Consider the following 27,028-nt stretch of genomic DNA (forward strand, 5'->3'; position numbering starts at 1 on the left):
CCTCTGTTGGTAGTGCATGTTGGCAGGCCTGTGTTTGAACATGGCGGCACCTGGAAAGTAGGTATGTCTGGAGTGTTGGAGTACAAATCCTTATTCATGAAGCTCACAAGGTAGCTTTGATGGTGGTGGTAATAATAATGATGATGATGATAATAATAATAATTTGTACCCCGCCTATCTGACTGGGTTGCCCCAGCCACTGTGGGTGGTAAAGTCTCTCAGCCTAACCTACTTCATGAAGCCATTTTATGAAGACAAAATAAGGTAATACATGGACGGATGGGGTACAAATAGGATAACTTTCAAGTTTAAAATGCTGAAATAGGGTGTTGATTGAAAATAATCACAGGTAACTTAAAAACTGGCTTGCTTCATGATTTCAGTAGAAACTGAAGAAGACATGGAAAACTTATATGTTATTGAGCTTTTAGATCCTTTTTGCTTCATTTACTGATAGGTAATACTGTCTTTCTTTCAGAGAATACTTCGTGAATTCTACACTTTTCAGAAGATCGTCACCCAAATTCATTATAATACACCAACTTTCTCTTTTTTAAAGCAACAACTCAACTAAATTAGTTCAGGGAGAGATTATTTTCTGGCTTAGCCCCTTACTTTTAGCTTTAATTGAATGCATTCATAGCAACAATAGGACAGAAATCATTGTGAATCTTACCTCTTCATCAAGTTGCTTTTAGTTCCTCAGCAAGGAAATTTAAGTTACATTATGTGAAAATCCTTTCAAGATACAGTTTTAAGAATGCTAACAACTTTTTAAGCAACTATAAAAGTGGTGAAGATGAGTCTTGCATTTTAGAACTTCTACAAATATAAGTTTTAACACACATTTTCAGAATTTGCAAGATACTTCATGGTCCTGCCACCCACCTCCCCGCCCCCATTCCAAATCAAGTTGTTGCAGAAGATGAACAAAGTGGATTTGTGGAGTTCACCATTAATCATGGTGTCTTTCTGAATGCTGTGCATATCTGATAAGTACTGTTGTAATGTAAAAGCTGAGTTGCATAGCATTGTAACAACAACAGCTAAATTAATGAGGTGAATGTAGTTGTGGCTTTTCAAAAATGCACACTCCCTTTTAGGTATTTTTTTTCTCATATAAGTGCAGAGAGCAATTAAGATGAGCAGCTAGAGGGGTGAGGGGTGCAGTCGGCACGAAGTGCGGCTTCTCGTGCTTCCTTTGGGACTCACCCTTGCCACAAAGCTGGCATAGGTGCACCCTGGAGAAGGAAGAAATCTGGAGAGCCAAGAGAAGTGCTAAAAGTGAGAGTGGTGGACTGCAGAGGCCGGACTAGGTAAGTCATTGTGGGACTTCTTTTGTTTATAGCTATATGAAAATACACAATCTTTGCGCTTTCATTTCCATCTCTGTTTGTGATATTTCACAACAGGTATGTTCAAATGATCATATCTTGATTTAATAAGAAGAAATAAGAAGTCTTGTGCACCCACGTGCAGCTGCTCCTTTCCTGTCTTTGCATGAGGTGGCAAACAACAGGGAAGTCTTTAGTTAAAAATAATATCCTGTTTAGTAGCTTTGGAACTGGTATTTGAAGCCATGGCTTGAGGTTGCCTTCAGATGGTGTCTAGAAGCATAGACTCATAAGTTGGAAGGGGCCCAAGAGTCATCAGGTTCAACCCCCTACAATGCAGGAATCTTAACTAAAGCATGACAGAAGACCATCTAACCTCTGCTTAAAAACCTCCAATGAAGGAAAATGCACCACCTTACAAGAGAGTCTTTTCCACTGTTGAACAGCCCTACTGTCAGAAAGTTCTTCCTGATGTTTAGTTAGTATCACCTTTCTTGTAACTTGAATCCTTTGGTTTGGGTCCTAGCCTCTGGGACAGGAGAAAACAAGCTTGCTCCATCCTCCACGTGACAGTCCTTTAGATAACTGAAGAAGTTTGAAGGGTTTCCCAGTTCAGACAAAGTGGGAAATGGGATATTGTTGACTGTGGATTTCTTGTTATGTGCTCATGGAAAAGCCATGATACAGTTCAAACATGCTTATTGTGAAAGATTTATAGCAGGGGTCAGCAAACTTTTTCAGTAGAGGGCCAGTCCACTGTCCCTCAGACTTTGTGGGGGGCCGAACTATATATTTTTTTGGAGGGGGGAAATGAATGAATTCCTATGCCCCACAAATAACCCAGAGATGCATTTTAAATAAAAGCACACATTCTACTCATGTAAAAACATGCTGATTCCTGGACCGTCCGCTGGCTGGATTTAGAAAGCTGTTGGGCCGGATCCAGCCCCCGGGCCTTAGTTTGCCTACCCATGATTTATAGTGTCCAGAGGGAGGCATAAGTGAAATACTAATATGCTGGAGGGGAAATTAATCCTGAATTCTTCATCAACTTTTTCTAGTTCCCAGCAGAAGCTATAGAGGTTGATGGAGCTCAGTTTCTAGTTTTATTGGTTTGAATTGAGCATGGAGGTGGAAATCAACAGGAGCCATTGAACTACAGTAGTTCAGAATGGATCTATGTCAAGTTGTATATCCTTCAATTAGCTCTTGGAAAGATACTGAGTTGCTGTCCAAGCTGTTGGGGGCAGGCCCAGTCCTGTCTTTGCTGTATTGTCTTTGCTCTGGGAAGGGCTGACAGTGGATATGTGTTGTTCATCTTGTCTTAGATCCTGGCCATGAGGTTTGATGCCTCGCTTTATTGAAGGAGAGACACTGGACCTAAATGGCGCAGCATGACTTTGTTCCTGCCTGGCTTAACTTCTCTACACCACAGTCTGCTAAGGTAAACGACTGAATCTTGGATCAAACTCTTTTTTTTTTTTATAATATTTTTTATTACGTTTCTTTCCAAATTTTATACATTACAAACAAATAAGGAGTTTACAAGAAACCATTTTTTTTTTTTTTAACAAAAATCCCAACTTGGACTTCCCCACCCCTTCCGATTCTGCGTTCTTTATATTAACAATGTCAGCAATTTGTTACCTTATGTCATACCTTATTGTAACTTTTACATGTTATGTATCTATATTCAATGTATTATGTCACAATTTTTATACCTTTAAAATAAACGTAACATGTTCAATTTCATATTATCTCCTTTTCTCTTTTATCACTTAGTTTACTATTTACTTAATCATAATTGCTAAAGCGTATCATTTCCAAATCATGCACCGTCTTAAGATTCATACAGTTTGTAATACTTTTGCAAGTAGTCTTTAAACTTTTTCCAGTCCACCTCAATTGTATCTACATCCAAATCTCGGATTCTGCCGGTCAGTTCAGCTATCTCCATGTATTCCATCAACTGCATCTGCCATTCCTCCAGCGTGGGTAGATCTTGTGTCTTCCAGTTCTTTGCGATGAGTATTCTTGCTGCTGTACTGGCATACATAAACAAAGTTCTGTCCTTCTTTAACACTTTCTGGTCTACCATGCCCAACAGGAAGGCCTCTGGTTTCTTGGGAAAGGTATACCTAAATACCTTTTTCAACTCATTGTAAATCATTTCCCAGAAAGCCTTAACCTTTGGGCATGTCCACCAGAGGTGAAAGAAAGTCCCCTCTGCTTCCTTACACTTCCAACATTTATTGTCAGACAGGTGATGTATCTTAGCTAACTTGACTGGGGTCATGTACCACCGGTATATCATTTTCATAATGTTTTCCTTCAAGGCCGTACTGGCCGTGAATTTCATTCCGGTGTTCCATAACCTTTCCCAGTCTTCAAACATAATGTTGTGTCCAACATCCTGTGCCCATTTAATCATAGCAGATTTAACTGTCTCATCCTGTAAATTCCACATAAGCAGCAAGTTATACATTCTAGATAACAGCTTTGTCTTTGGTTCTAACAATTCTGTCTCTAGTTTCGACTTCTCCACCTGGAAACCAACTTTTTTGTCCATTTTGAAAACCTCTTGAATTTGAGCATAATGTAGCCAATCTCGCACCTTATTTTTTAGTTTATCCTGGCTCTGCAACTTCCAATTGTCTCCAATTTTTTCAGTCAATTCCCAATATTTCGGCCAATAGGCCTCCATATTGGGTCTTTTTCGGGCCTTGGCCTCCACTGGTGATAGCCACCTCGGAGTTTTACTCTCTAGTAAGTCTTTATATTTCATCCAGACTGCAAAAATTGCTTTTCTGACAATGTGGCTTTTAAACAATTTATGTGCTTTAACCTTGTCGTACCATAGGTATGCGTGCCATCCAAAAGCATTATTAAAACCTTCCAGATCTAGGACATCGGTGTCTTTCAGCCAGCAGAAGGCTGCAGCTTCATAATACAACCTCAAGTCCGGCAGGGCAAACCCCCCTCTTTCTTTCGAATCTGTTAATATTTTAAACTTTATTCGGGGCTTTTTGCCCTGCCAGATAAATCTAGATATATCCTTCTGCCATTTTCCAAAGCAATCCACTCTGTCCACGATCTGTAAGGTTTGAAACAAAAATAACATTTTCGGCAACACATTCATTTTTATAGCTGCAATTCTTCCCAACAAGGAAAGTTTCAATCTTGACCAAATTTCTAAATCCTTTTTAACTTCCAACCAACATTTCTCATAATTATCCTTAAATAAATTCAAATTCTTCGAGGACAAATAGATCCCAAGGTATTTCACTTTTTTAACCACATTCAGTTCTGTTTCTCTCTGAAACCCCTCTGTTTCTGTAATTGTTAAATTTTTGGTCAGAACCTTAGTTTTTTGTTTATTCAACCTAAATCCCGCCACCCGACCAAATTCAGATATAAGTTCGAGAACTCTTTTTGTACTGGATTCTGGCTCCTGCAGTGTCAAAACTAGATCATCTGCAAAAGCTTTCAGTTTATATTGTTTCACTCCGACCTCTATCCCTTGTACCAACCGGTCCTCTCTGATCATATTCAATAGCACCTCCAGGACTGAAATAAATAACAGAGGGGATAGAGGGCACCCTTGTCGTGTCCCTTTTTCAATTTTGAATTCCTCCGTCACCACATTGTTCACTATTAATTTAGCTTTTTGTTCTGAATAGATTGCATATAATCCATTCTCAAACCCCCGTCCCACTCCCATCCCCTCCAAGTTCTTCTTCATAAACATCCAAGATATATTGTCAAATGCTTTCTCCGCATCAATAAAGATTAACACCGCCCTTATGTTCCTGTTAGTCTGCAAAAGTTCTAAAATGTCAATGATGTTTCTAGTGTTCTCATATAAATGTCTACCAGGGAGAAAGCCAGCTTGGTCTTTATGAATTACTTCATTTAAGACTTTTTTAAGTCTATTTGCCAAAATGTCTGCAAATATTTTGTAATCCACATTTAGGAGTGAAATGGGACGGTAGTTTTTAAGCTGAGTCTTTTCAGATTCTGACTTAGGTATCAATGTGATGAAGGCTTCTTTCCACGTTTCTGGTGCCCTCTTCCCATCCATAATCTGGTTACATACCTCCAACAAAGGTTGTATCAAATAGTCCTTCAGAACCTTGTAATATTTGGAGGTAAGTCCATCCGGGCCTGGAGATTTGCCTAGTTGCATATTCTGAATGGCACCTTCAATTTCCTGTGTGGTTATTATAGAGTTCAAGATTGATCTTTTATCTTGAGTTATTTTTGATAGTCCATTTATCTTTAAAAATTGATCTATCTCTGATTCTTTCTGGGGCCCCTGTGCATACAGTTCTTTGAAGTATCTGTGGAAGCACCTCCTAATTTCTTCTGGTTTCTGTACAGTCCTTCCATCAATCTCTAGATTTGTTATCGTGTTTAGCTTTTGTCTTTTTTTCAGCTGCCAAGCTAGCAGCTTTCCACATTTATTTGCTGATTCAAAAGATCTTTGCTTCATCTGTTTTATTTTCCATTCAATCTCCTGATTGATCAATTTTGAGTATTCTGCTTGGTGGAATTTAATTTCTCTCAGCACCTCCTTGGACTTTGGTTTGGTTCTCAGTTTTTTTTCTCCTTGGTGTATTTTCTCCAATATTTTGTCCTTCTTTCCGTTCCAGAGTTTTTTCTTGATTGAATTCTGTTGTATCAGAAACCCTCTCATAACAGCTTTACTTGCGTCCCAGATCGTTCTTTTTTCAACTGTAGTATTCAGATTTATCTCAAAATAGTCCTTTAATGTTTTTTGGGCCTTTTTCACAATCTCTTGATCTCTTAGTAGTGTGTCATTCATTCTCCATCTGAAGGAACCGGGTTGAGTTAATCTAAGTTCTATTTTCAAGGCATTGTGGTCGGAGCATGTTTTTGGGCAGATTTCCACCTTTTTAGTCTTGGGTGCCAGCCCCCTGGAGGTCCAGATTTGGTCGATCCTTGACCAAGACAGGTGGGCCTCAGAGAAAAAAGTTCCTTCTTTACCTAGGGGGTTCTTTGTCCTCCATATGTCGATCAAATCCAGATTGTCAGTCAGTTCGAAAAAAGTTTTGGGCAGTCTGCCATCAGATGTTAAGTTTTGGTTGTAAGACTTATCCATATGTGTAGACACCACTCCATTCATATCTCCCATCATTATGATGTTAGCATAGTCCAGATAGTCCAGCAACGTCTCATGCAGCTTCTTGAAAAATTCTGATTTCCCGTCATTTGGGGCATAAATTCCTAATATCAATATTTTTTCTCCTTGGGTTTGAATTTCAATTGCCAAAATTCTTCCTTGTTCATCCTTAAATAGAAATTTAGGTATCAGGCTCTCCTTAGCATAGATCACCACTCCTCTTTTCTTTACTTTGTCAGACGAAATAAATTCTTGGCCTAATCTTTTATTTACCAAAACCTTCCTGTGGAGCCTGGTCACATGGGTTTCTTGTAGGCAAATAATGTCCAATTGTTCTTTCTTCAATATGTAAAATAACTTCCTTCTTTTCTCCGGGGAATTTCCGCCATTTATATTCCAACTGAGTAGCCGCAGAGACATCCTGAACTATTCTGCTACACCTAGAGCGGTGTATCTTCTTTCTCTTCTGGTTCCGAAGGTGCAGGTATTGCTCCACCTGGGTTGGGTATAGGCCAATTAGCTGCTGCTTCTTTTTGGAGGTCTTCTCCGTGGTCGTGCTGGAACTTTTGTAAGTCCTCTGGTGATCTTATTTTAACCTTCTTCTGTTTGTAAGTGAATGATAGCCCTTGTGGGAACTCCCACCTATAAGGAATTATGTTGAGTCTCAGTAACTTAGCCAAATCTGAGTAGGTGGCTCTCAAGTCCAATAACTGTTTAGGAATATCTCGATAAATTTCCACCCTTTTCTCTTGTATCACAATTGAGTTTTTGAAGTGTAGGCCTAGTATTTTGTCTCTCTCCTCCCTTGATCTCAAAGCTATTAGGCAATCTCTGGATCTATCTTTTCTTACTAATCTTCCCAACCGAAAAGCCGATACAATTTTAAAATCAATTTCTTCTTTTAAGTCCCAGAACTTTGTAAACTCTGTTGTCAAAAGTCCTTTCAAATCTTCTTGTTCAATTTCTGGGACTGCCCTTAGTCTAAGGTTGGTCTCGCGATTTTTCAATTCCACCAACGAGAGATAGGTTTGTTGGTCCCCTATCTGTTTATGAAGAGGCTTGACTTCCGCTTTAACTTCCTCGACTTCTTTTTTAGCTGATGTTGCAATTTGAACGGCTTCCCCTGCCAGTTTACGATTCTCTTCTGTTGCTCCTTGCAATTTTTCAATTGCTTGAGTATGTTGGGAAACCTGATCTGTCAATTTCTGAATCGAGGATGTTGCTTGGTCAATTTTTGTTGATTGATTATCAATTTTTTGATTTATTGCTGACAGTTGTTCCAAAACTTGTTTCAGTACTGCCTCCGCTCCTCCTGCTGCCATATCTTCCTCTTCAGATTTTTCAGGCTTTTCGGTTTCTACTTTTTGTGTCGCAAGCACAGCTGGAACTGATAATCTACGTCCCTGAGTTAAAGTTGTTTGCAAAAGCTGTGCTTGCTTTTTTGCTTTCTCTTTCTCCTTAGCTTCCTTAGCTTTGGCTGCTCTTGTCTTTCCTGTGCCACTCATCAGTCAACGTTCAAGGTCAAGTGTTGTAATCCCATGGGAAAGGCAAGTCCAGAATTAAAAACAGTCTATTGAGAGAAGGTAAACAAAAAAAACTTTCCCAGGCCTCTGTATTCCCAATGTCCTCTAGGGGGAGTGCCACCAAAGTTTTAGTAAGAAGAAGGTAACTTTCCACAATTAAAGTCTCTTTGTTCCAACTTTAAAAACAATTTTAAAAGCAAATTAGTTCCAGCACGCTAAAAAAAGAAAGTCCTGCAGAGCCCTTTTCAACATATAACAAAGTTCCAGCAAGGTGCCTGCAATTGTATCCACTTCAGCTAGATGAGCTCAAAAGTTACAAAAGTATCTGGAAACTTGCAACAGTTCCGCAGTTTAAACAACTTTACCCGGCCACCCGGGAATTTGGGGTTAGAGTCTTCCCTTGCCCTTGGGGTGTCCGCTCCAGGTCAATTTTATGCTGTATTTATTCTTTAAAAGTGAAATTCAAATGTGCACGAAAGTCCCGATTTAAAGCTTCAAAGCTTCCCTGTTCACAGCGCTTTCCGCTCTTTAGACCGTCTGCTTTGATCTTGAAAGCAGTGTCGGAAGACGGACTTCCTCTTTCTCGTCTCCCGTTTTTAGCCAAATTTTCCGATTTAATTTGTAAAGTCTTAAGTCCTTACTCACGGGTTTGATGTTTCAGCCCGATGTTTCTTGGAAGAAAGGTCAGCGCTCATCCGTGACAGCCGCGCGGCTTCGCCTCCGCAGAAAGAGCGATGAACCCACAGCACCGCTCCCCCTCCTTCACTCCGGAGCCCCTTACGGGGTTCCTTTCGTGATTTCGGGGTCGCTCCAGGTGCCCGCCGGGTCCCACGGCCACGGACTCACTCTGCCCGTGGTTTATCTTGATGGGTTGCCGCTGCGCCGTCGCGAGCAACCCTTTTCTGCGGTGCCCCTCTTCAGAACTCGAAGAGGTCCGCCATCACGGTTTTGCGCCGCCTCCGGAAGTCCTCTTCAATAACATTTAGACAAGTTATGACCAGGTTGCCTAAAATGCATACATGGCTTTGTAAAATAGTTAAGTTATATTGGCCATATTGAGCCCGCATTAAAAGTGCATCAGCAATAAAATGGTAGGACATTGCTACCAGAGCTGATAGCCCATTTGTCAAACTAATGCTTGCATTAAAAAAACTAACATACAAATTGCATTTTTGGACAATGTGTCACTAATGATGTGTTGTCATGACATGGAAAAAGCTGCAAAACATAAATGTAACCAGTGCCCTCTTCAAACTGTTTTTTGCTTTATTGCGAAGGGTTGGCTTAAACTCTTGTGTTTTGCGTAGCTGCAATGTAGCCTATTTTAGTTACATTAATTGATACATGCACTTTTGCCTCTGGCCCCACCCACCACTGGCATGCATCCCCTTGAAGGTTCCCAGGGAATGTAGACCTCAGGTTGAAAAAGGTTCTCTACCCCTGGTTTGGAACAGCCAGTCTCTCAAAGTCATGCACAGAGAAAATCCAAACATTTACCATTACAGTAACACACAAAATCGTTAATTAATATGTGGGCAAATATGTGCCCTGAGGGACAAAGTGGATGTTCTGGGAACAACAAATGCTACAATATGACTGAAGCTAAGCTGGTGTTGTCCTGGAAGCCAGGCTACTGGGAGCCCCTTGTAAGAGTATATATATAATTTGGATAGGGTTGTCTTTACCCTTAAGATTCAAATGTGCAGCATGGGGGTGTGGCATTGCTCCTGTGTGCCCAGTAGCAGCTATAGCCAGAAGTGCTTTTTTGCTAGTTTTGATAGGTGCACCAGCAGTTCCCGTTCCTGGTTAGGACAGACCTGGTAGCAATAATTAATGACAATATCCAGATTGGATTATCATAATGCATAGAACTATTATAATGCACTCAATGTGCACTTTCAGTGGCTTCTTATAAATGAAGACTCTAAATGCCATTTTCCAATATAGGTCCTAAATAATAATAATAATAATAATAATAATAATAATAGATAATTTATTTATATCCCGCCCTCCCCAGCTGAAGCCGGGCTCAGCTAACAACACTAAAATAGTGCATCATTCTAAAAACATTATAAAAATTAATTAAGATCAAAATTGATGGCAACCATACTAAAGTTCTGTAAAGATTGCCAAAGGAGGGAGTCGGGCTGCGCCCTGACCAAACTGTTTGACAGTTGATCAATCTGTTATCCTGAAATAATAGCAAGATAACTTGCTGTCACAGTGTATTTAAAAGGCATCAAGGAAGGAACAGATTCTACACAGTTGCAAATGTGTGGCTGAAGCTGGTACATATATACCAAATATAGCTTTGTTGGTTGTTTCTGGTGGTCACTGGAATATCACTTTTGAACAAAGTAGGAAACTGTTGATAAACTCCTGAAAACTCATGCGGAGCTCATAATTCCAGAGCCTTTGCATGTTTTGATTATTATTTTTTTCCTTAATAGGCCCCTGGAACCACTCTTGAGAAGCATGGAGAGCATCTTCCTCGGGGAGAGGGCCGATTTGGAGTAAGCCGGAGACGCCACAACTCTTCTGATGGCTTTTTTAATAATGGTCCCCTCAGAACTGCAGGAGGTATATAAAAGGGCTCATACTAGAACTTGTACACACTGGTCTTAGGTTTTATTACTCACTTAGGTGCTGCAAACATTTAAATGCTTGAAAAACCTGATTGTCTGAGATAAAAGTGTGGAGGTTTTCAACTTACCCAGGACTTTGTAACAATTGTTTCCTATGAGAGAGTAAACTGTGAGCCACTCCGTAGGTGGTATTCTGATTTTTCATGATGTGCTAGGAGTCTGTTGGCATACTTAAGCAAAAGTCAGCTGTGATAGAAGACTATAATGTCATTGCTTGTATGGTAGAATGGTTAGGGTATATTGTTCACTTGGGCTTCATAATAAAGGCTGTAAACTCAAGATCTGGTTGGAGTAGTAAGGGTGATATTCTGAACTGACATAGAGCAGGGATGGGGGACTTTTCCCCCAGGTGGGCCAAATCTGTTTCTGCCCTACACTTTGCAGGCCAAATTTGGGCAGGGTCTCCCATCTGTCAATCACCCAATATCACAATGAGGTGATGTGCCTCTATGAAAGAGCACTCCCAGTATGCCATCAAAGAGGTTTGCTCCAGGATTGCTATGGTGTTTGCACTGACTGCCCTGCTAAAGTGAAGAATTTCCCCCCCTTTTGAGCATTTGTTTCCATAAAAATCAACTGACGGATGGTTAGAGTGTGCCCTGCTTCAGCAAGGGAACAATGATGAGCTTGCTTCCAATTGTTCCTTTGAAGCCACTTCAATGGCTGCATGTGGCATTGGGGGGGGGGGGAATAGATAGGTGTGATTTGCCAGAAGTAGCTGGGGTGCATTGTAGGTCCAAATTGGCTCCTGCACCAGAGGTTCCCAACCCCTGACAAAGTGCATTGTTGCTGCACGCTGGCTTCATTAGAGATCTGTACTATGGCAGATATTTTAGGTACTGACTTTTTATTCATACAACAATCTTCCTCTCATGCAGACTGCTGGCATCAGCCTTCCCTGCACCGTCATGATTCTGTGGACTCTGGTGCTTCTAAAGGAGTTCATGTTGGGCTAGCTGGCAATCAGCCTGGCTGGTATGGTTCTTCACGAGGCCATGATGGCATGAATCAAAGAGGAGGAGGAGGAACTGGATCCCATCGCCACTGGAATGGCAATTTCCACTCCCGAAAGGGTTCAGCCTTTCAGGAAAAGCCACCTGCTGAGACGAGGGAGGAAAAGGAAGAAAAGGAGAAACTGCAATTTGAGGAGGAAGACTTTGTAAGTGTACAGTACTGTGTTTTCAACAAGGTTTCCTGCTGATTTTTTACAAGCACTGATTTCTTCTATGCTTTCATGCGTCTCTGTGTTTCCCCAAACTGCATAATGTGTGAATGCTCTGTCCCAGAGATGTATCCAGAACATGTGTCCACTTACATGTTCATAGGAAAACTCCTTTCTTTGGATATAGATGGGAAGTTCCTCCCACGTGCCAGTTGGGCAACCAGTATCATTTTAGTTTCTTCCTCCTTCTAACTCACAGCTTTCCCTAAGGCTAGATTCTGATCAGACATACTGATTATTCCATGTTTAGACTATATAAAAAAATTAAATGTTCTTTTCATGCAGTACACTTGCTTCACTTAAACCTATTTGTATCTCCAACCTAGTTCTTTAATAAACTTGCTATTTGCTCACACTGGTTTACAGAGTAATTAAGTACAACAGCAAAGGAACATTGTCAAGATGTTGGTATATAAACTGTGAGAGAATAATGTTGAATTTAAATACAATTATTACGTTTTTAAAACTTAGTCCTAGCTAAGTAACTTGAAAATAGAGTTAATAAAATTTTGTATCATAGTAAGACATATGTTTTTCTTTTTGTTTTCTAGCCATCATTGAATCCAGAAGCTGGAAAACAGAACAGCCAGAGTAAACCAGTTGGGACTCCATCTGGTGTTTGGGGTAGGTATTGAGGCATCATCGAACAGCCATCATCTTAGTAAAAGATATAAACTGTCTTTCCATTTTCAATCCCAAGAATTCTGAAGCGGATTGAGCTGAATCTTAGTATTTTCAAAGATGCCTTGGATATTTAGTGGTAGAGTTGTAGAGTCCTTGGGTCTCACCAAGAAATGCCTGTGTTCTCTTCTTTTCTCCCCCCCCACCCCCATCATATTTGACATTCAGCATCCTAGACATTTAAATTCTGCCCATTCAGCATCTAGAGCACTTCTCCAATTCGTTTCAGCTATGTGGAAAGTGCTGTGTTTCCATCCCTCCTCCAAACCACCAGACACATGGCACAAGCAAGAGAGTGATGCTTGAGCCCTGAGCCTTAAGAAGCTACATAGTAAAGGAAGGACTTGATTCAATGAGTTATGGATCCTTTTTAATGCCCAAAGCAGCCCATGTCATCTACTAACCATTAATCACACATCTACTGTACCAATGTTCAGCCATGTAACATCCAAAGTAGTCCTTAAGATTGTTAGGGCCTATGCATACCACTGGTTACAGACATATAGCCAGAATGGAACATACTAATTGAAAGTCAAGACATTTTGTGAGAGGCCTAAGCTAAGCATAGCTACTTGCATCTTAGTACTCATCTAAACTATATTGGGCGTAAAGATGAGCTTGTAACAATATGCACAACTGATAATTCCTACTGGTCCAAGTTTGTTCCCTCCAAAGACTCTCAAGGAAATATAGTGAATATAACTTGTTTCATCAGATTGCAATTATATAAAGCACTGTCCTTTAGAATTGGGCTTTATTTGAACTTAATATCCATCTTGGTTGAAAATCTAAAATAAATCTATTTGTTAACTACATTTCCAGACTAGTCCTTCTCAGATCCTGTCCTATATGATGAGCTGTCACCAAATATTTCCTGTTTGAGCAGGTGCTAAAATAACTGGGCTGAGAAAAAAGTGAACTTGTAGAAAAGTTTCTGCCTTCCTGTAACAAGTAGCGTCTATAAAACCATCCATTCCCATTTGAACTACGGATGAACTGCATTTTTAATGAAAATTTGGTGTGTTTCTCTTCCCCACCCCTTTTACTAGAAAACCCTCCTAGTGCCAAGCAACCTACCAAGATGCTGGTCATCAAAAAGGTTTCAAAAGAAGATCCTGCTGCTGCCTTCTCAGCTGCATTTACGTCACCAGGGCCTCAGCTTTCAAATGGCAACAAGGCAACTACCATTGTCCCAAGCGTCTACAAAAATCTGGTTCCCAAGCCTGCAACACCCCCTTCCAAGGTATGCATAGGTTCACTCAGATAAAAGGCAAAGGTACCACTGCAGGGGAAGTTTTAACATTCTGTTGACTAACCTAAGGGAAATATTAAATTGTGCTGTACTAAGCCTGTACAATACTATTAGAATGTAAATGGAAATAAGGGGTTCCTGTTGAAGGTTAAGTTTTCTTTAAAAAACTGGTTATCTTGAGTTAGTGTTCTATATGCACTTCCCTCCTTTTCTCTTTTCTTCCCGCTCCCCAATGTGAGGGTGTGCCCTCTCTCCTTTGCTGAGAAGGGCTGCATTATGACAACCAGTAGACACAGGAACATTTGTATTAAGCTCTCAACAATCTCTATTTACTTGTGACTTAGGGACATGTGCCAGGTTCCCTCGTTACTCCAGTTCTGCATGCTTTCTCCCCAGCTGTTCCTGGCTTCTACTTTTATATTCCCTGTCTTCAACTCTTAGTGTTTCCTCTCCAGTTTAAATGTTTTACACAGGGTGTTACCATATAATCACCATGCACAACATGTGTCTTGTAGGCTAAATGCAGCCCCCTCTATTTGCACACATTCAGGGGAATTCTAATTGCCCACTGTTGCACCTTCTCACCTCTTTGTAGGAATAAGCAAGGCCTGCCAAAGCCCGTCACAAGTAAAAATGGGGATGGGAATCTTTCTACATTACTCTGACCACTTTTCTTTTCCTTCTCCTTTTCCTGGATCCATGATGGGGCTGGTGCCAGTTTTTTCAGCCTGCTGACAAAAATATAAATAGTAATCAAGGTGACTGTCTAGTTTTAAGCAAGATAAAAAATTAAGTTACTAGATTAATTATTGATGTTGCTTTTATGCAGTTTCTCGCTCCCTAATGCTACTGTATTTGTTCTCTTCTCATGGTAGCCAAGCCAATGGAAAGCTAACAGAAGTGAACATAAACCAGGCTCGCTCTCCTCCAGCCGTGATTCTGCTTTTACAAGTCCAGTGTCTGTAACCAAACCTGCTATACTGGCCAGTGGCTCTGTTCTCACCTCTTCCAAAGAGGTAAGCTTGAAAGGTTGAATTAAAAAACTGGATTTGAAAGTATTTGAACATGAGTGAACATACACTTATGATCACCCAGCTTAAATGACACAAATAGAAATGAGGTAGGGAGGACAGGATCCCTCTGGTAAAAAGTAAACTCTGGAAGATTTGCAGCACTTTTATTCTCTCTACAGAGTCCTTCCAGCATCACCCCTCCCATTGAAATAAACTCCTCTCGCTTGACAAAGCTGATGCGCCGCACCACAGATAAGAAGAGTGAGTTCTTGAAGGCCTTGAAGGATGACCGGAATGGGGAGTTGCCAGAGCGCCATGAGAGCAACAAATTGGAGGATGTAAGGGTGCAGCTCCGGTTTTTCTTTCTAGAGTATTAAAACGATAGGGATTTTTGAGTGTGAAATGAAATGCTGTGTTAAAAGTATGGCAGAGCTGGTATTTCCCAACTATTCTAAGTGCTTGACTTGTCTGGTAATCAGCTACTTTTTATAGGAATTTGAATTTTGGTTCTGTTCTTTGACTTGTGCAGATAGGTGATAAAAGATAGTTAAAGGAGTGAGTTTTCGCATAAACAAAATATGTGTCCTCTTCATGCACAGTATATCCATTTAGAAAATAACCCCTGCAGAAATTCATTTTTAATCTATATATACTAGTTCTTTCAACAAATAAAACAAAGCTGTATTTAATTTTTAGAAATGTAAAGTGCATAACACAAAACAGTATAGACAGTTTCATTCCCCCACTCCCCAAATAATTGTGCTGGACTAGCACATTAAGGTAATTGAAAGCTTTTAAAATCTTTTTACTTTTGGGAAATAAAGGGTGATAGAGGTATTAAAGAGTACTGGCTACTGACCTTGGAAGCAAAAGACCTTATTGGTTACAATAAGGTTATAACTAAGTATTTTGTCAGATGTCTGTGGGACCAGATCCAATGTGTGCAGAATACATGGTTAAGTTATTTGTTGGGAACTCATTCACAATCCTGATTGTAGGATTCATCAAGCCTCGAAAATTGCACACACAGCACCCTGTTGCACATGTGTTTTTACTTTGCTGGATTGTGTTCTTATTAGTAGGACTTGCTTAACATTCTAGAAACTACAGCTTCTAGATAGAGGGATCTTGAAAAAAAGAATATTTTTACAATGTAATTTGTTAGCATTAATTATGGTCAGGAAGGCTGGGTATATATTGATTATTTTTCCAAAAGTAAACTCCTTACAGAGCAATTTGTGCATGTTTTGAAGTCTTGCTGGGCTTATTCCATAGCAAGTGTGGTTTTGATTGGATAGATGATAGTACAAGAGTGGTTGTTTGATGCTATGATCTAAAGGCCTAGGTAGGCCTTTTGTGATATACAAGGCCTACCTGGCTCAGCAGCCTTCACCAGGCAATTTGACTTATTTTTTTCTCCCTTGCCAGATGGAGGATGGCAGCACACCCGAACCAAAGGAAAACTGGGAAGAGAATTGTCACCAAAATGGTCTTTCTCTGCCTTTAGAAGAAGGGGAGAACCTTTCTCACTCATTAGAAGCAGAACACAGGTGAGAGGGAAGACAGGCTGCTAAGGAACATCTTTTTCTACCAGCGTTGTAGATAAATTAGTGGAATAAGAGTCAGAAGTAAAAGTAGAACCTGAAACTTCTTAAAGTTCTCTCACCAACCACAATATATTGTCAGTTTTTGCTTCTATTGTTTGATCATGCTGTTCTTGCAGCGTAGTGTGCCATTTTGCTATCCTGCACTGGGTACTCATATACATTTTGCTATCCTGCACTGGGTACTCATATACAAAGAGTATATACTATACACTTTGCACAGAGGCATATGATTTGAAAGGTGATGGCAAGGGTGACTCCCTAACAGCTATCTATCACACATAAGACCAGAATGTTTTTGTGGAATAAATCATTCTGACACTACCCCAGCTGTTTGAACACAACAGTAGACACTTAATGTCACGGCTAGATCAGGCCTGCATAAACCGTGACCCAGTAACTGCTCAACCTCTGATGCTGCAGTGCTGCTCCCTCAAAGCAGGCATAGGAGCAATGGCTCCTTATCTGTTAGGGATGCTTTAGTTGTGATTCCTGCATTGCAGGGAGTTGGACTAGATAACCCTTAGGATAACTTCCAACTCTACAGTTCTATGTTTCAAAATAGGAGTAGGGAGCAAGGTGTATTTGCCATCATTTGTCACAGAGTCCCTGTAGGCAGTGATGTTGCTGCTACAAGGTAGAGTGAGTTGGGGAAGAGAAATTTTCTCCTGTTTGCTCTGGAAGAGGCAGATGACACAATTATTTTGCTTATAAAGGACTTTCTATTTTTCAGTCAAATCACCCCTCAGATTTTGACATGCTGACAAGCACCTAATACATGCATATCAGCGTGCATACACAAAAAACTATTCCTCAAGAATAGTTGCTTTCTTACTAATGAATAAAGAATACAAGAGGTGTATTCTACTCAGTTATAACCTGAGAGGGAGAAGGCGGCAAGCCCATCCACTTGGCTTTTAGCTCCAGCCATCACTGGTCCAGTTCTTTCTCACATTAACCCTCAGGGAGTGGGCCTGTCACAAAAAAGCTCCCCATTCCTGCCTTATTCCTTTTTCATTCCACAGCCCCTCATAACCACATCATTTACTTTCATTACCTAGGTCCTTCTTCATAAAGTTACCCCATGTTCCTTAGCAGCTGAAGAATGCTTGTTAAATAATTGTTAACAATTATTTAACATTATTTAACAAACATTGTTAACAATGCTTGTTAAATAGAACTTAACTAGGCTATTCATGTAAAAATCAGTGGTGAGTATCTATAGAAAACGTGTCAATTTTGTATGCATTGTGATGTGGGGGTGGGTCTTTCTTCCATTGTTAATCCAACCTCTCTTTCTCAACCCACCCCATCACCTTTAAATTGCTAGGTTATTGAAAGCAATGGGGTGGCAAGAGTACCCTGAAAATGATGAGAATTGCCTTCCCCTCACAGAGGATGAGCTCAAAGAGTTCCAAATAAAGTCAGAGCAGGTATGTTTAGCTTCTGTGCTTAATATTATCGGTCGTTTCCTAGATTTATTTCATAAAACCTGTGAGATGATGACTGCAAAAGCGTCTACTCAGTTATTTTTTTGCATGTTGACAAGCCTATATAGACTTTGTTTTATATGTACATAGTATTAGAGTGTACTCTGCTTTGAGCTCTGTCTGAATGGAAAAGGGGGAAAGAATATGAATTCATTTTCCTTTCTTTCCTGCAGCTAAGAAGAAACGGCTTTAGGAAGAATGGATTTCTTCAAGGCCGTGGCAACAGTCAACTATTCTCCCACTGGAGAAGCACTTTTAAGACAGAGTTTGAGGAGTCGGATACAGAAACAAGTAGCAGTGAAACTTCAGACGATGATGCCTGAAAATAGGCACAAAAACCCACAGTACAAAACAACCCAGCAAACTCAGTTTGTAGTTCAGCACATAAATGTTTGGGGTTCAAATGAAGCAGAGTTTATTCTGTCTCAAGTCTGTTCAGTTTCTTTTTATTGTTGAAAACTTCATGCACAAGGGAAAGAATTATATCCCAAAGAAGAAAGCTATTGGCTTATTTTTGGTTTTGCCCTTCTATGCTTCATAGAGACCAGTCCATGCAGATGGGTGACTCATGGCCTTCTGGTGCAAGGCATACTTTCAGTCTCATCAGCAGCAGGATGTAAGGGACTGAGTTGGGCAGCCACATGCTTCTCATACTGCCGTCCACATAGCAAAATGCTGTGCGGCAATAATGTGCTAAAACAATCATTGTCAATGACAAAATGGCTATGGAAGTTCTAATTGTGTTAAATTAATGCTAATAACATGGAACTTTTTTATTTTGTTTTTTGGCGGCTCGGGGAGCTTCATCACTTAACCAGGCGTGTTTGGTTTTTTTTTCTTTTTTGGGGGTACAGCTGTAAAATATTTGGATATAGGAATTGTTTGTGTTCTTGCAACCTTGATATTCAGGGTGGATTGTAAAATATAAATTTTTGTGGGACTTCAAAGATTAAGATTATTTTGATAACATTATTTACAGATTTTAAAAAGTGACTATCACATTGAGTCTGTATGAGGGGGAAAACTACTGCAACAAAAGATAACTAACTTGGAATAAATATTTTGCATCAGTTTGCCAATTCTGTGTCTCATTTCTCATGAAATACTATAGAAATAAGGCAACTTGGCTATCCTTATTTTGTGTTATTGTGGCCTTCATATAACAGAACCTGCTTTAAAGAAAATTATTGAGTAACTTGAATAAATCCTGATTTGGTTTTTAAGCAAGGGGTCCCTGCTCCTGCCAACCTAGCAGTTCGAAAGCACGCCAAAGTGCAAGTAGATAAATAGGTACCACTCCGGCAGGAAGGTAAACGGCGTTTCCGTGCACTGCTCTGGTTCGCCAGAAGCGGCTTAGTCATGCTGGCCACATGACCCGGAAGCTGGACACCGGCTCCCTCGGCCAATAAAGCGAGATGAGTGCCACAACCCCAGAGTCGGCCACGACTGGACCTAATGGTCAGGGGTCCCTTTACCTTTACCTTACCAGTTGAATAGTTGTGCTTCTTTTTCTCTCTGTGCAGAGCAATTTTTACATTACAATGCAGAGATTATCAGAACTGAACATAAATTAACATCTGAGTGTAAAGTGAGGGAGAGAGGCTAAGTTGAAATGCTAATGTTTATACACTGAAGAAAATATAGAGAATTCAAATCAAACCTACTTTAATTTGATATTCATTGTGTCAGTCTCAACCTAGACTAACTCACAGGATTGTTCTGAGGATAAAACGGGGCGGGGAACCAAGTATACACACACACTATTTAATTTGTATACTGCCCTGTATCTGCAGGTCTCGGGGTGGTTACAATATAAAATCACAAAATACAAAACAGCCCAATAACCCCCCCATAAGCTATATTGAGTTCCTTGGGGAAAAGTGGGAATTAAATATAATAATCCACAGGCTCTAGAAACAGCTTCAATTCATAAAATTCAAAGACACAATTATTCCACCCAAAGAACTTAGTTCCTTATGCTCAGCAGTTCCTTGGGCTTGAAGCTTCCTGAACAACACTCTCATTGCTACATGGCAAATCACTTCTAAAAGCAATGCATTATACAGCATGGGAACCTGCTATTCAACAACAAAACCTCACTAGGAATGTGCAATCTTAAGAGGGCCTTTGCATCAGACTCAACATGAACAACCAAAATATTTAATTTGCAGAAATAGCAGGAATATATTATGAATCAACATACTACAGGCAACTTATATATACACAGCCAGCATAGGAGACTGTATCATCTGTTCACCAATATGCAGAAATCATCTGCTGCAAGTACTCTCAATCACATGTTCAGGTAACAGCAGAAGAATGCTGACTCACCAAAGGATAACATTTATTGTGACTCTGGACTACTGTAATAAAAAATAAACTTAGCTGAACTTGTTGGATGGCTATATAGGTTCAAATGTACTTAAACATTTATCAACTCTTCAAATTAATTTCATCTAGGTTGCAAGAATTGCATAGTAAAATCTGGAACTTTCCTAGAGCTGTATTGATATGACATGACTATACTCTCAGCTGGGGATATGACGATGCTTGGTAAGACAGGTGATATTTGTGAAGAATTTGGCTCGTCAGTTTTGATGCACAGTGGAGGATTAGAATGGGGTATCGGGTTTTTTCCTAACCAAGTCTTGGTCTCCTATTTGGGATTTTGTAGATTTTCTGCATCAGCAAAGAGTTGAACTTCAAGGTCCCATCCAACTCTGATTCTATGCTGAAATACTGGCTTTCCTGCATTGACACCTTAAAGTCTAAAAAAGATTTATTGTGGTACATGCTTTCATAAACTAGATGTATAAAGCGTTGTCTTCAATGTGTGTGTAAATGTGTATGTCTGTGCATGTATATATGGGGTGCAGTGGGTTTTTTACATACCTATGCAAAGCCCAAATTTATAGAAGATACCCTTATCATAATAGTTGTAACTGATGTTTCCTTCGTATCTAATTTAGCACCTGTCGTGGGGGATAATGTGACTGGAGTAAGATTTGTTGAGAAATCCTAATTTTTAATTCAAGTACTATTTTTGAGATCAGCACTAGCCTATTCCAAATGTTCTGGTTTCCATCTTTCTCAGACTGTTACAACCCTTCACTGTATGCCATTGTCGCCAATGTCATATCAAACTGAAGGACAGGCGTAGTTGATACCACCTACGTTTTGTGTTAATCTGCCTTTTCCTTTCGTTACGTGCGTATTTTTTTAAACTACCAGATACAATTATTTTACAAGAGCCGTGTATCTTTTTAACGGTCATGCAGGAGAGGGAACATTAGCAGGCTTAGCCTACCTGTCATGGCTGCAGAACTGCGGAAAACGTGCGAGAAGCTCCCTTTTCTACAGCTACTGCAAGTGGAGAAACCTTCCTACGCGATTGCATGGGGCGAGTAACAGACCTGCGCAGAGTAGCAAAGCACAGAAGCACTAATGCGGCGTGGAGCGGTCATCCATGGCTGGGTACAAATAGCTCGCTCTCCTCCGCGCACACCTGCCATCGGACACACTTCGGTTCTTGTCTTTGCCGCGGTCGCATTCCTTCGCCGATCGCGCAGGCGCGTCTCACTTCGATGACGTTCAGACGCACAGAGGACGCGCTGAGATAACGCAAAAGCCATCGCGAGATTTGACGGGCAACAAACCGCCCCGTGGTGCTTTGCGGCCTTCTCTTTGCAGTCGGCGCCTCCGGAGAAGGATGGGTGAGTAGCTTGGGAAACTGGAGGGCGAGGTCCTTCCATCCGTTCCCATCCGGCCAGGTGGTCGATCCAGCGGGGATGCAGCTCAAGTAATGGGGGACGGGGGCGTTTGCACGATTCAATGCAGGGTCTATTTGGGCCGCTGGGTCCTTTCTGCCGCTTTCATGGTTGGGCCGCGTCTCGGCCGCAGGTTGTGCCTGGGCCTGCGTGCCTTTGCCATTTTGACGCGTTGGCTGCCTACCCTGGAGGAAGGGTCTGCGGGAAGCGGCCTCCCCCTGGCGTTGAGCCAAGAGCCCCCTTCGCGTTCCTTTGCCCCGTGTTGCTGTGATGAAGCATCTTCCACCGAGAATGCCGTGCGGAGACATTTTTTACCTTGGAGAGCTGAGTAACTCTGAGCATAAGGAACTCGTGCAGTCGGCTGAGGTGAAAAGGCCCTGCTCTGTGCCGCGCGATCCTCTTCACCATTTGGCTTTTGTTCTGTCCGCTCAGGTATCTCCAGGGACAACTGGCACAAGCGCCGCAAGACCGGGGGGAAGCGAAAGCCCTACCACAAGAAGAGGAAGTATGAGTTGGGACGACCCCCTGCCAATACCAAAGTATGTGTTTGTAGCTCTTTACCGAATAATTATTTGTGCAGCTAGCTGTCTCTTTGTGTTTTTGGTGCTCAGCTTATGACTGCAAAATCCCTGTTTAAATTAGAAAGCATATATGTGTTTCTTGGAGTACTTGAGACCTCCATGCACTGCTCAGGGCCCCCCCAGTATTCGTTGCAGGAGTTCTTTGTTCTTGAGTAACCTGAAAGAGCACATTTTAAAATGCTGATCGTATGGGATTATCCTAGTTTAGAGTCATCAAAGGTTCATGCTATAAAGGAGGTTCATGTTATAAAAGATAATAATCTATTTTTGTGTGCTTGACCTGGAAGCAGCATGAATGTGCAAAAATTAGACTATTTTCAGAGTAGAACTCATAAATTATAACTTAATAAAAGTGTGCCCTTGAATTTCCCAGTAGTAACTGTTCTCCAGTTTATTTTTCTGGCTGCGAGTAGCATGCAGCGATTCCTTTCTTGTACTTCTATGTATGGACCAGGATCCAATCTCCTTTGTGTGCATTCAAGTACAGGGGCACTCTTGGTGGGAAGCTTGACTTCAAGCAACTGAGGCACACCACAAATGTGCCATGTCACAAATTGCATCTGAATTTCCCCTTAGACTATAGTGCAGTATGAGGAGTTAAATGCAAGTCCAAAGTCTGGTGTGTTGGAGTAGTTGCATAAATAAGTAGATCTGAACCATTATATTTGGAATGGGAGGCAACTGGAGTGATGAGAGCTACACCTTAGGTGGGCGCTAGACCGTTTTGGTCATTGTTGCACTCACCAATGCTAGGGGTTGTCATAGTTACACTGACCATGTTGCCATGTGGTTTGAGTATTTGTAAGAAGATTTTAGTGATGTGTACGCGTGTGGGTTTGACCTAGTCTGTTCTGTTTTGTTGTAGATTGGCCCTAGGAGAATTCACACAGTAAGGGTACGTGGAGGGAATAAAAAATACCGTGCTCTGCGTCTCGATGTTGGAAACTTCTCTTGGGGGTCTGAATGTAAGTGCAAAATGGCTCCTCTGTGTGGCATTGGCTAGGATTGTACATACTAGTGACCTGGAAGCTAAAACAAGAGAACAGTGATGATAACTTTGACCTTAAGAGAGTTTTGGTGAATTCCTAAACTCTCGGTGATGGTAGTGTCATAGTTACCCTGAGTGAGTGCATTGTTGCTTCAAGGGCAGTTATGTAAATTTAAAGGGGAAATAAAATTGTTTACATACTACATTTGAGGTGTATTTTCCCAAGAATTTTATTGTGTGAATTGATTTTGATCACAGATGCTGTTAAACATTGACTAATGCTGTGAGATGTTAAAGATGGATTGAAAAACTTCAATTCTGTGGCCAAGGGACAAGAAGGGAGGAGGCCTGGTCTAAACATTTTGTGGCTACAGAGACAGTAACAGGCAAAGAAAATCCCCTGCTGCGAAAATCAAATACTGAGTGTACATTGAGTGTGATTCCTTATTGCTGCCTTGGAGTGCCTATTTGGGTTAGTCTGCCCAAAGTTTCTTTATGGAAGTGTCAGATTACAATCTTGTTACTATTTTTTTCTAATTTGGTGGAGATTATTCACTTGATTGCAGATTCTGTATTTCCACCATTCCATATTTAATATTGAACTTGATCATTAAAATTTTGTGCAGATGGGCAATTGGAACACACCTTTTCATTAATTGGTTGTAGACCATTGGTTTATGACCAGTATTCCAAACTATCTTCCAAAGGCAAAAGATAATCATAAATTTAAAAACAGAAGGTACAGGCACATGTTCAGTTGACGTGGAACCTGGAACACGTGGGTTGTTTCCGACCTGGAAGGGGGCAGGGTGGGCTTATATGCACTCTGCCAATGTGTGAAGGCCCAGAACGCAACCCATTCACAGACATGGAGTTGTTTGTAAAGCATTTGCCTTTCACAGAAAGGGATAAGTTCTACTGAAATCGGAAAATAGTGCACATTTCTAGGACTGCTTCTATGCTATTATTTTGTCTTATAGTAGTAAGTGCAGAAAATGCACCTTCCCTATGGTGCTGCTCTGTAACAGATTATATTTTTTTAAAGTTGAGGTTTGCAGAAAGAGTGGGTTGGTTAACCTAGGGCCTGGGGAAATTCTTTCCAAATTGTAGTACACAAATTCCAATTTTCCTCATGATCTTTAAGTGGGTGTTTTAAAAGTAGATGTAATAGAAACTTCATAGCTGTATTTTTAAAGCAGAAGCTGTACAGATCCTGCAAACCTCAACCTCCAAGGGGATTTCGGGGCCTATGGTTTTTATGTACGTGAGAGGCTCTTTTGCCATGGATTTGTATTTTGTTCTTGGAATTTGTAACATGGTCTCTTCTCTTTACAGGCTGTACCCGCAAAACCAGAATCATTGACGTAGTGTACAATGCGTCTAACAATGAATTGGTGCGCACAAAGACCCTGGTCAAAAATTGTATTGTCCTCATTGACAGCACACCATACCGACAGTGGTATGAAGCCCACTATGCCTTGCCACTCGGGCGCAAAAAGGGTGCCAAGTTGGTATGTATTAGGTGGGCCTGCAGAGGCAGATGGTTGTCCTGTGCTTTTTAATTGTTAAGTGTTCAGCCACTGTGCCCTAGAGTTTAGGATTCTTCTGTCTTCTGGTGAGGATACCTTTGTCCAGTTCTGCTTCTGAACGGAGAGTGATGACTGGCATTAATCTGAAGAAGACATCTGACCTCCCTCCATTGTTGGTTCTTGTCCAGTTACAGCATCTCTTTGCTGATATGGGTAAAGATGTTTTGAATTAAAAATGCAGAAAGTTAAATTAATTCTTAATGTACACAGTGCAGGTACTGGCTCTTTCTATTACTTATCACTTGGCCAGGCTCAGATCCTCAATATTGTGATCATAGAATCTTAAGAGTTGGAAGGGACCCCAAGGGTTGTGTTGTCCAACCCCCTGCAATGCAGAAATCTCAGCTAAAGCATCCATGACAGATGGCCGTCCAACCTCTGTTTAAAAACCTCCAAGGAAGGAGAGTCCACGTCTCCACTGGTGAACAGCTCTTACTGTCAGAAAGTTTTTCTGAATGTTTAGTCTGAATCTCCTTTCTTGGAACTTGAAGCCATTGGTTTGAGTTCTACCCTCCAGAGCAGGAGAAAACAAGCATGCTCCCTCCTCCATGTGACAGCCCTTAAAATACTTGAAGATGGCTATCTCCTCTTTTCCAGGCTAAACATAACCAGCTCATTCAAGCTCCTTCAATCACTTGTTAGTAAATTATATACTGCTTAATGCCAAATAAGACTTCTATGTTGGTTACAAAAACCAATTACATAGACATTAAATGGGTGAAATTATGGGAACTGACTATCAGTTGAACTCCAGTTCTATTCACATGCTTCTGCTCTTGTTCCAGACTCCTGAGGAAGAAGAAATCTTAAACAAGAAGCGTTCAAAGAAAATTCAGAAGAAGTATGATGAAAGAAAAAAGAATGCAAAGATCAGTAGTCTTCTGGAGGAGCAGTTCCAGCAAGGGAAGCTACTTGGTGAGACTCTGAAACAGGAAAGGGTGCTGTGTTTGCCAGTAGCCTAGGTGCTGTGGTGGGTGGATGCTGTTTTATCTTAATAGTTATTATAAAATTGCATTTTATTACCTTCTGGTTTTCAGGAAACCCTATGGTACTAATTCAGCAAATCTGACTTTGCATTGCTGATTTGCTCATTCAACTCTTGGAATAGTAGTTGGCAAAAGCTGAGAGACTCTACTAGAAAAGTGTTACAGGGTTTTCTCAACCACGATTGCCACATGTGTAAAGTCATTCAAGTGGCAGGCAACATTGTGTTCCCTGGTGTTTTGAAGTTGGCCTTGTGACGAAAACTTTGTCCAGTTCTGCTGCTGAATGCAAGTGGTGACAATTCAAATTCTGAAGGTGACTTCATCAGGATGGTTTGGTGGTTCCTTAGACTTTGCAACTTGGGGAGGGGACATGGTATGATCCTCCCACCCACCCCAATTTGGAAAAAAGATGGGTTCATTAGCATTAAATTGCTTTGTCTCAAGAGGTTAGCAATGATGTCCTGGCATGAAAGACTGGCAAGAAGTACATTACACAGGGAAAAGCAGCCCAGTTCTTCTTACTTGATACTTCCCCATTTCTAATATGATTTTGTTTTGCAGCTTGTATTGCCTCCCGGCCTGGGCAGTGTGGTCGAGCAGATGGATACCTTCTGGAAGGCAAGGAACTAGAATTCTACCTGAGGAAGATCAAAGCCAGGAAAGGCAAATGAACAGTCACTGTATCTAATGTGCTGAATAAATACCTACAGAGTCTTGTATAAATGATTGATGTGATTATTTATGGACAGTGAGGCAAAGACTTGAGTATGGCTTACTGTCACCATGTGAACGTGTTGGTTGCTGACGAGGAGCTCACACCTACTTAGCTTTCTCCCAGGATTTTTAAGTGCTATGGGATGAAAGCTAATGCAAGGTTTGTCTTAATATGTCTTCTAAACCTGGGATCCTAGTTAGGGTTTCTCCTCCTCAACCATGAACTGAAGCCAATGTTTGTCCTGTGGTTACACGTTGTGGTTAAGGAGGAGACACATTAACCAGGATCCTGGGTTTGGACAAAATACTAAGGCCAGACATTTGTTTAGCTGCTGTTCTACATTGATACTAAAAACCCAGGGAGCAGTTGATTCCTCCTGTTTAGGAGCTAGTGCATTCACACTAAGTATGCTTGTATGGAAGTTTTTTTTAAAAAATGAGTGGAAGTTGTTTGACTTGGAAGCGTCATCCGCCTTAAAAAGCACATGCTGTTGTA

The 27,028-nt window shown here is 40.9% G+C and overlaps 3 protein-coding genes and 3 non-coding genes across 12 annotated transcripts in view; 5 read left to right on the forward strand and 1 right to left on the reverse strand.

Moving 5' to 3' along the window:
- GPBP1L1 (GC-rich promoter binding protein 1 like 1) overlaps nucleotides 1-18,986 on the forward strand; it is a 33,316-nt gene extending 14,330 nt beyond the window's left edge. For all 4 annotated transcript variants that reach the window (XM_053392582.1, XM_053392580.1, XM_053392583.1 and 1 more), the window contains exons 2-12: nucleotides 479-1,316; nucleotides 2,663-2,778; nucleotides 10,451-10,580; nucleotides 11,524-11,804; nucleotides 12,419-12,491; nucleotides 13,598-13,791; nucleotides 14,676-14,816; nucleotides 14,993-15,151; nucleotides 16,242-16,363; nucleotides 17,748-17,850; nucleotides 18,081-18,986. In XM_053392582.1, the coding sequence (XP_053248557.1) occupies nucleotides 2,719-2,778; nucleotides 10,451-10,580; nucleotides 11,524-11,804; nucleotides 12,419-12,491; nucleotides 13,598-13,791; nucleotides 14,676-14,816; nucleotides 14,993-15,151; nucleotides 16,242-16,363; nucleotides 17,748-17,850; nucleotides 18,081-18,230 (1,413 nt within the window). In that variant the 5' untranslated portion in view covers nucleotides 479-1,316; nucleotides 2,663-2,718 and the 3' untranslated portion in view covers nucleotides 18,231-18,986. The remainder of the gene's footprint in view (nucleotides 1-478; nucleotides 1,317-2,662; nucleotides 2,779-10,450; nucleotides 10,581-11,523; nucleotides 11,805-12,418; nucleotides 12,492-13,597; nucleotides 13,792-14,675; nucleotides 14,817-14,992; nucleotides 15,152-16,241; nucleotides 16,364-17,747; nucleotides 17,851-18,080) is intronic.
- TMEM69 (transmembrane protein 69) overlaps nucleotides 1-21,322 on the reverse strand; it is a 43,259-nt gene extending 21,937 nt beyond the window's left edge. Inside the window, exons 1-3 of one of the 4 annotated variants that reach the window (XR_008331084.1) lie at nucleotides 21,215-21,322; nucleotides 14,386-14,528; nucleotides 11,621-11,742 (exon numbers count right to left, since the gene is read on the reverse strand). The gene's annotated coding sequence lies outside the window, so the exon portion shown is untranslated. Of the gene's footprint in view, nucleotides 1-11,620; nucleotides 12,572-14,385; nucleotides 14,532-21,214 lie in introns of those variants that run through there. The other 3 variants (XR_008331085.1, XM_053392587.1, XM_053392588.1) reach the window with 3 other exon arrangements.
- Nucleotides 21,323-21,351: 29 nt separating this feature from the next.
- On the forward strand, nucleotides 21,352-26,541 carry RPS8 (ribosomal protein S8). Its single transcript, XM_053392584.1, is given in 7 exon segments — nucleotides 21,352-21,456; nucleotides 21,458-21,620; nucleotides 22,107-22,213; nucleotides 23,121-23,220; nucleotides 24,579-24,754; nucleotides 25,618-25,747; nucleotides 26,380-26,541. Coding segments are annotated over 7 exon segments (891 nt in total). The 3' UTR covers nucleotides 26,490-26,541.
- Nucleotides 22,935-23,035, forward strand: LOC128416796 (small nucleolar RNA SNORD46). Its single transcript, XR_008331310.1, has one exon. It is a non-coding gene; the product is annotated as a small nucleolar RNA SNORD46 (small nucleolar RNA).
- On the forward strand, nucleotides 24,853-24,924 carry LOC128416794 (small nucleolar RNA SNORD38). The gene has a single exon (XR_008331308.1). It is a non-coding gene; the product is annotated as a small nucleolar RNA SNORD38 (small nucleolar RNA).
- On the forward strand, nucleotides 26,066-26,132 carry LOC128416795 (small nucleolar RNA SNORD38). Its single transcript, XR_008331309.1, has one exon. It is a non-coding gene; the product is annotated as a small nucleolar RNA SNORD38 (small nucleolar RNA).
- Nucleotides 26,542-27,028: the final 487 nt, after the last annotated feature.

Source organism: Podarcis raffonei, chromosome 6 (genome assembly GCF_027172205.1).
Source record: "Podarcis raffonei isolate rPodRaf1 chromosome 6, rPodRaf1.pri, whole genome shotgun sequence".
Lineage (NCBI taxonomy): Eukaryota > Metazoa > Chordata > Lepidosauria > Squamata > Lacertidae > Podarcis > Podarcis raffonei.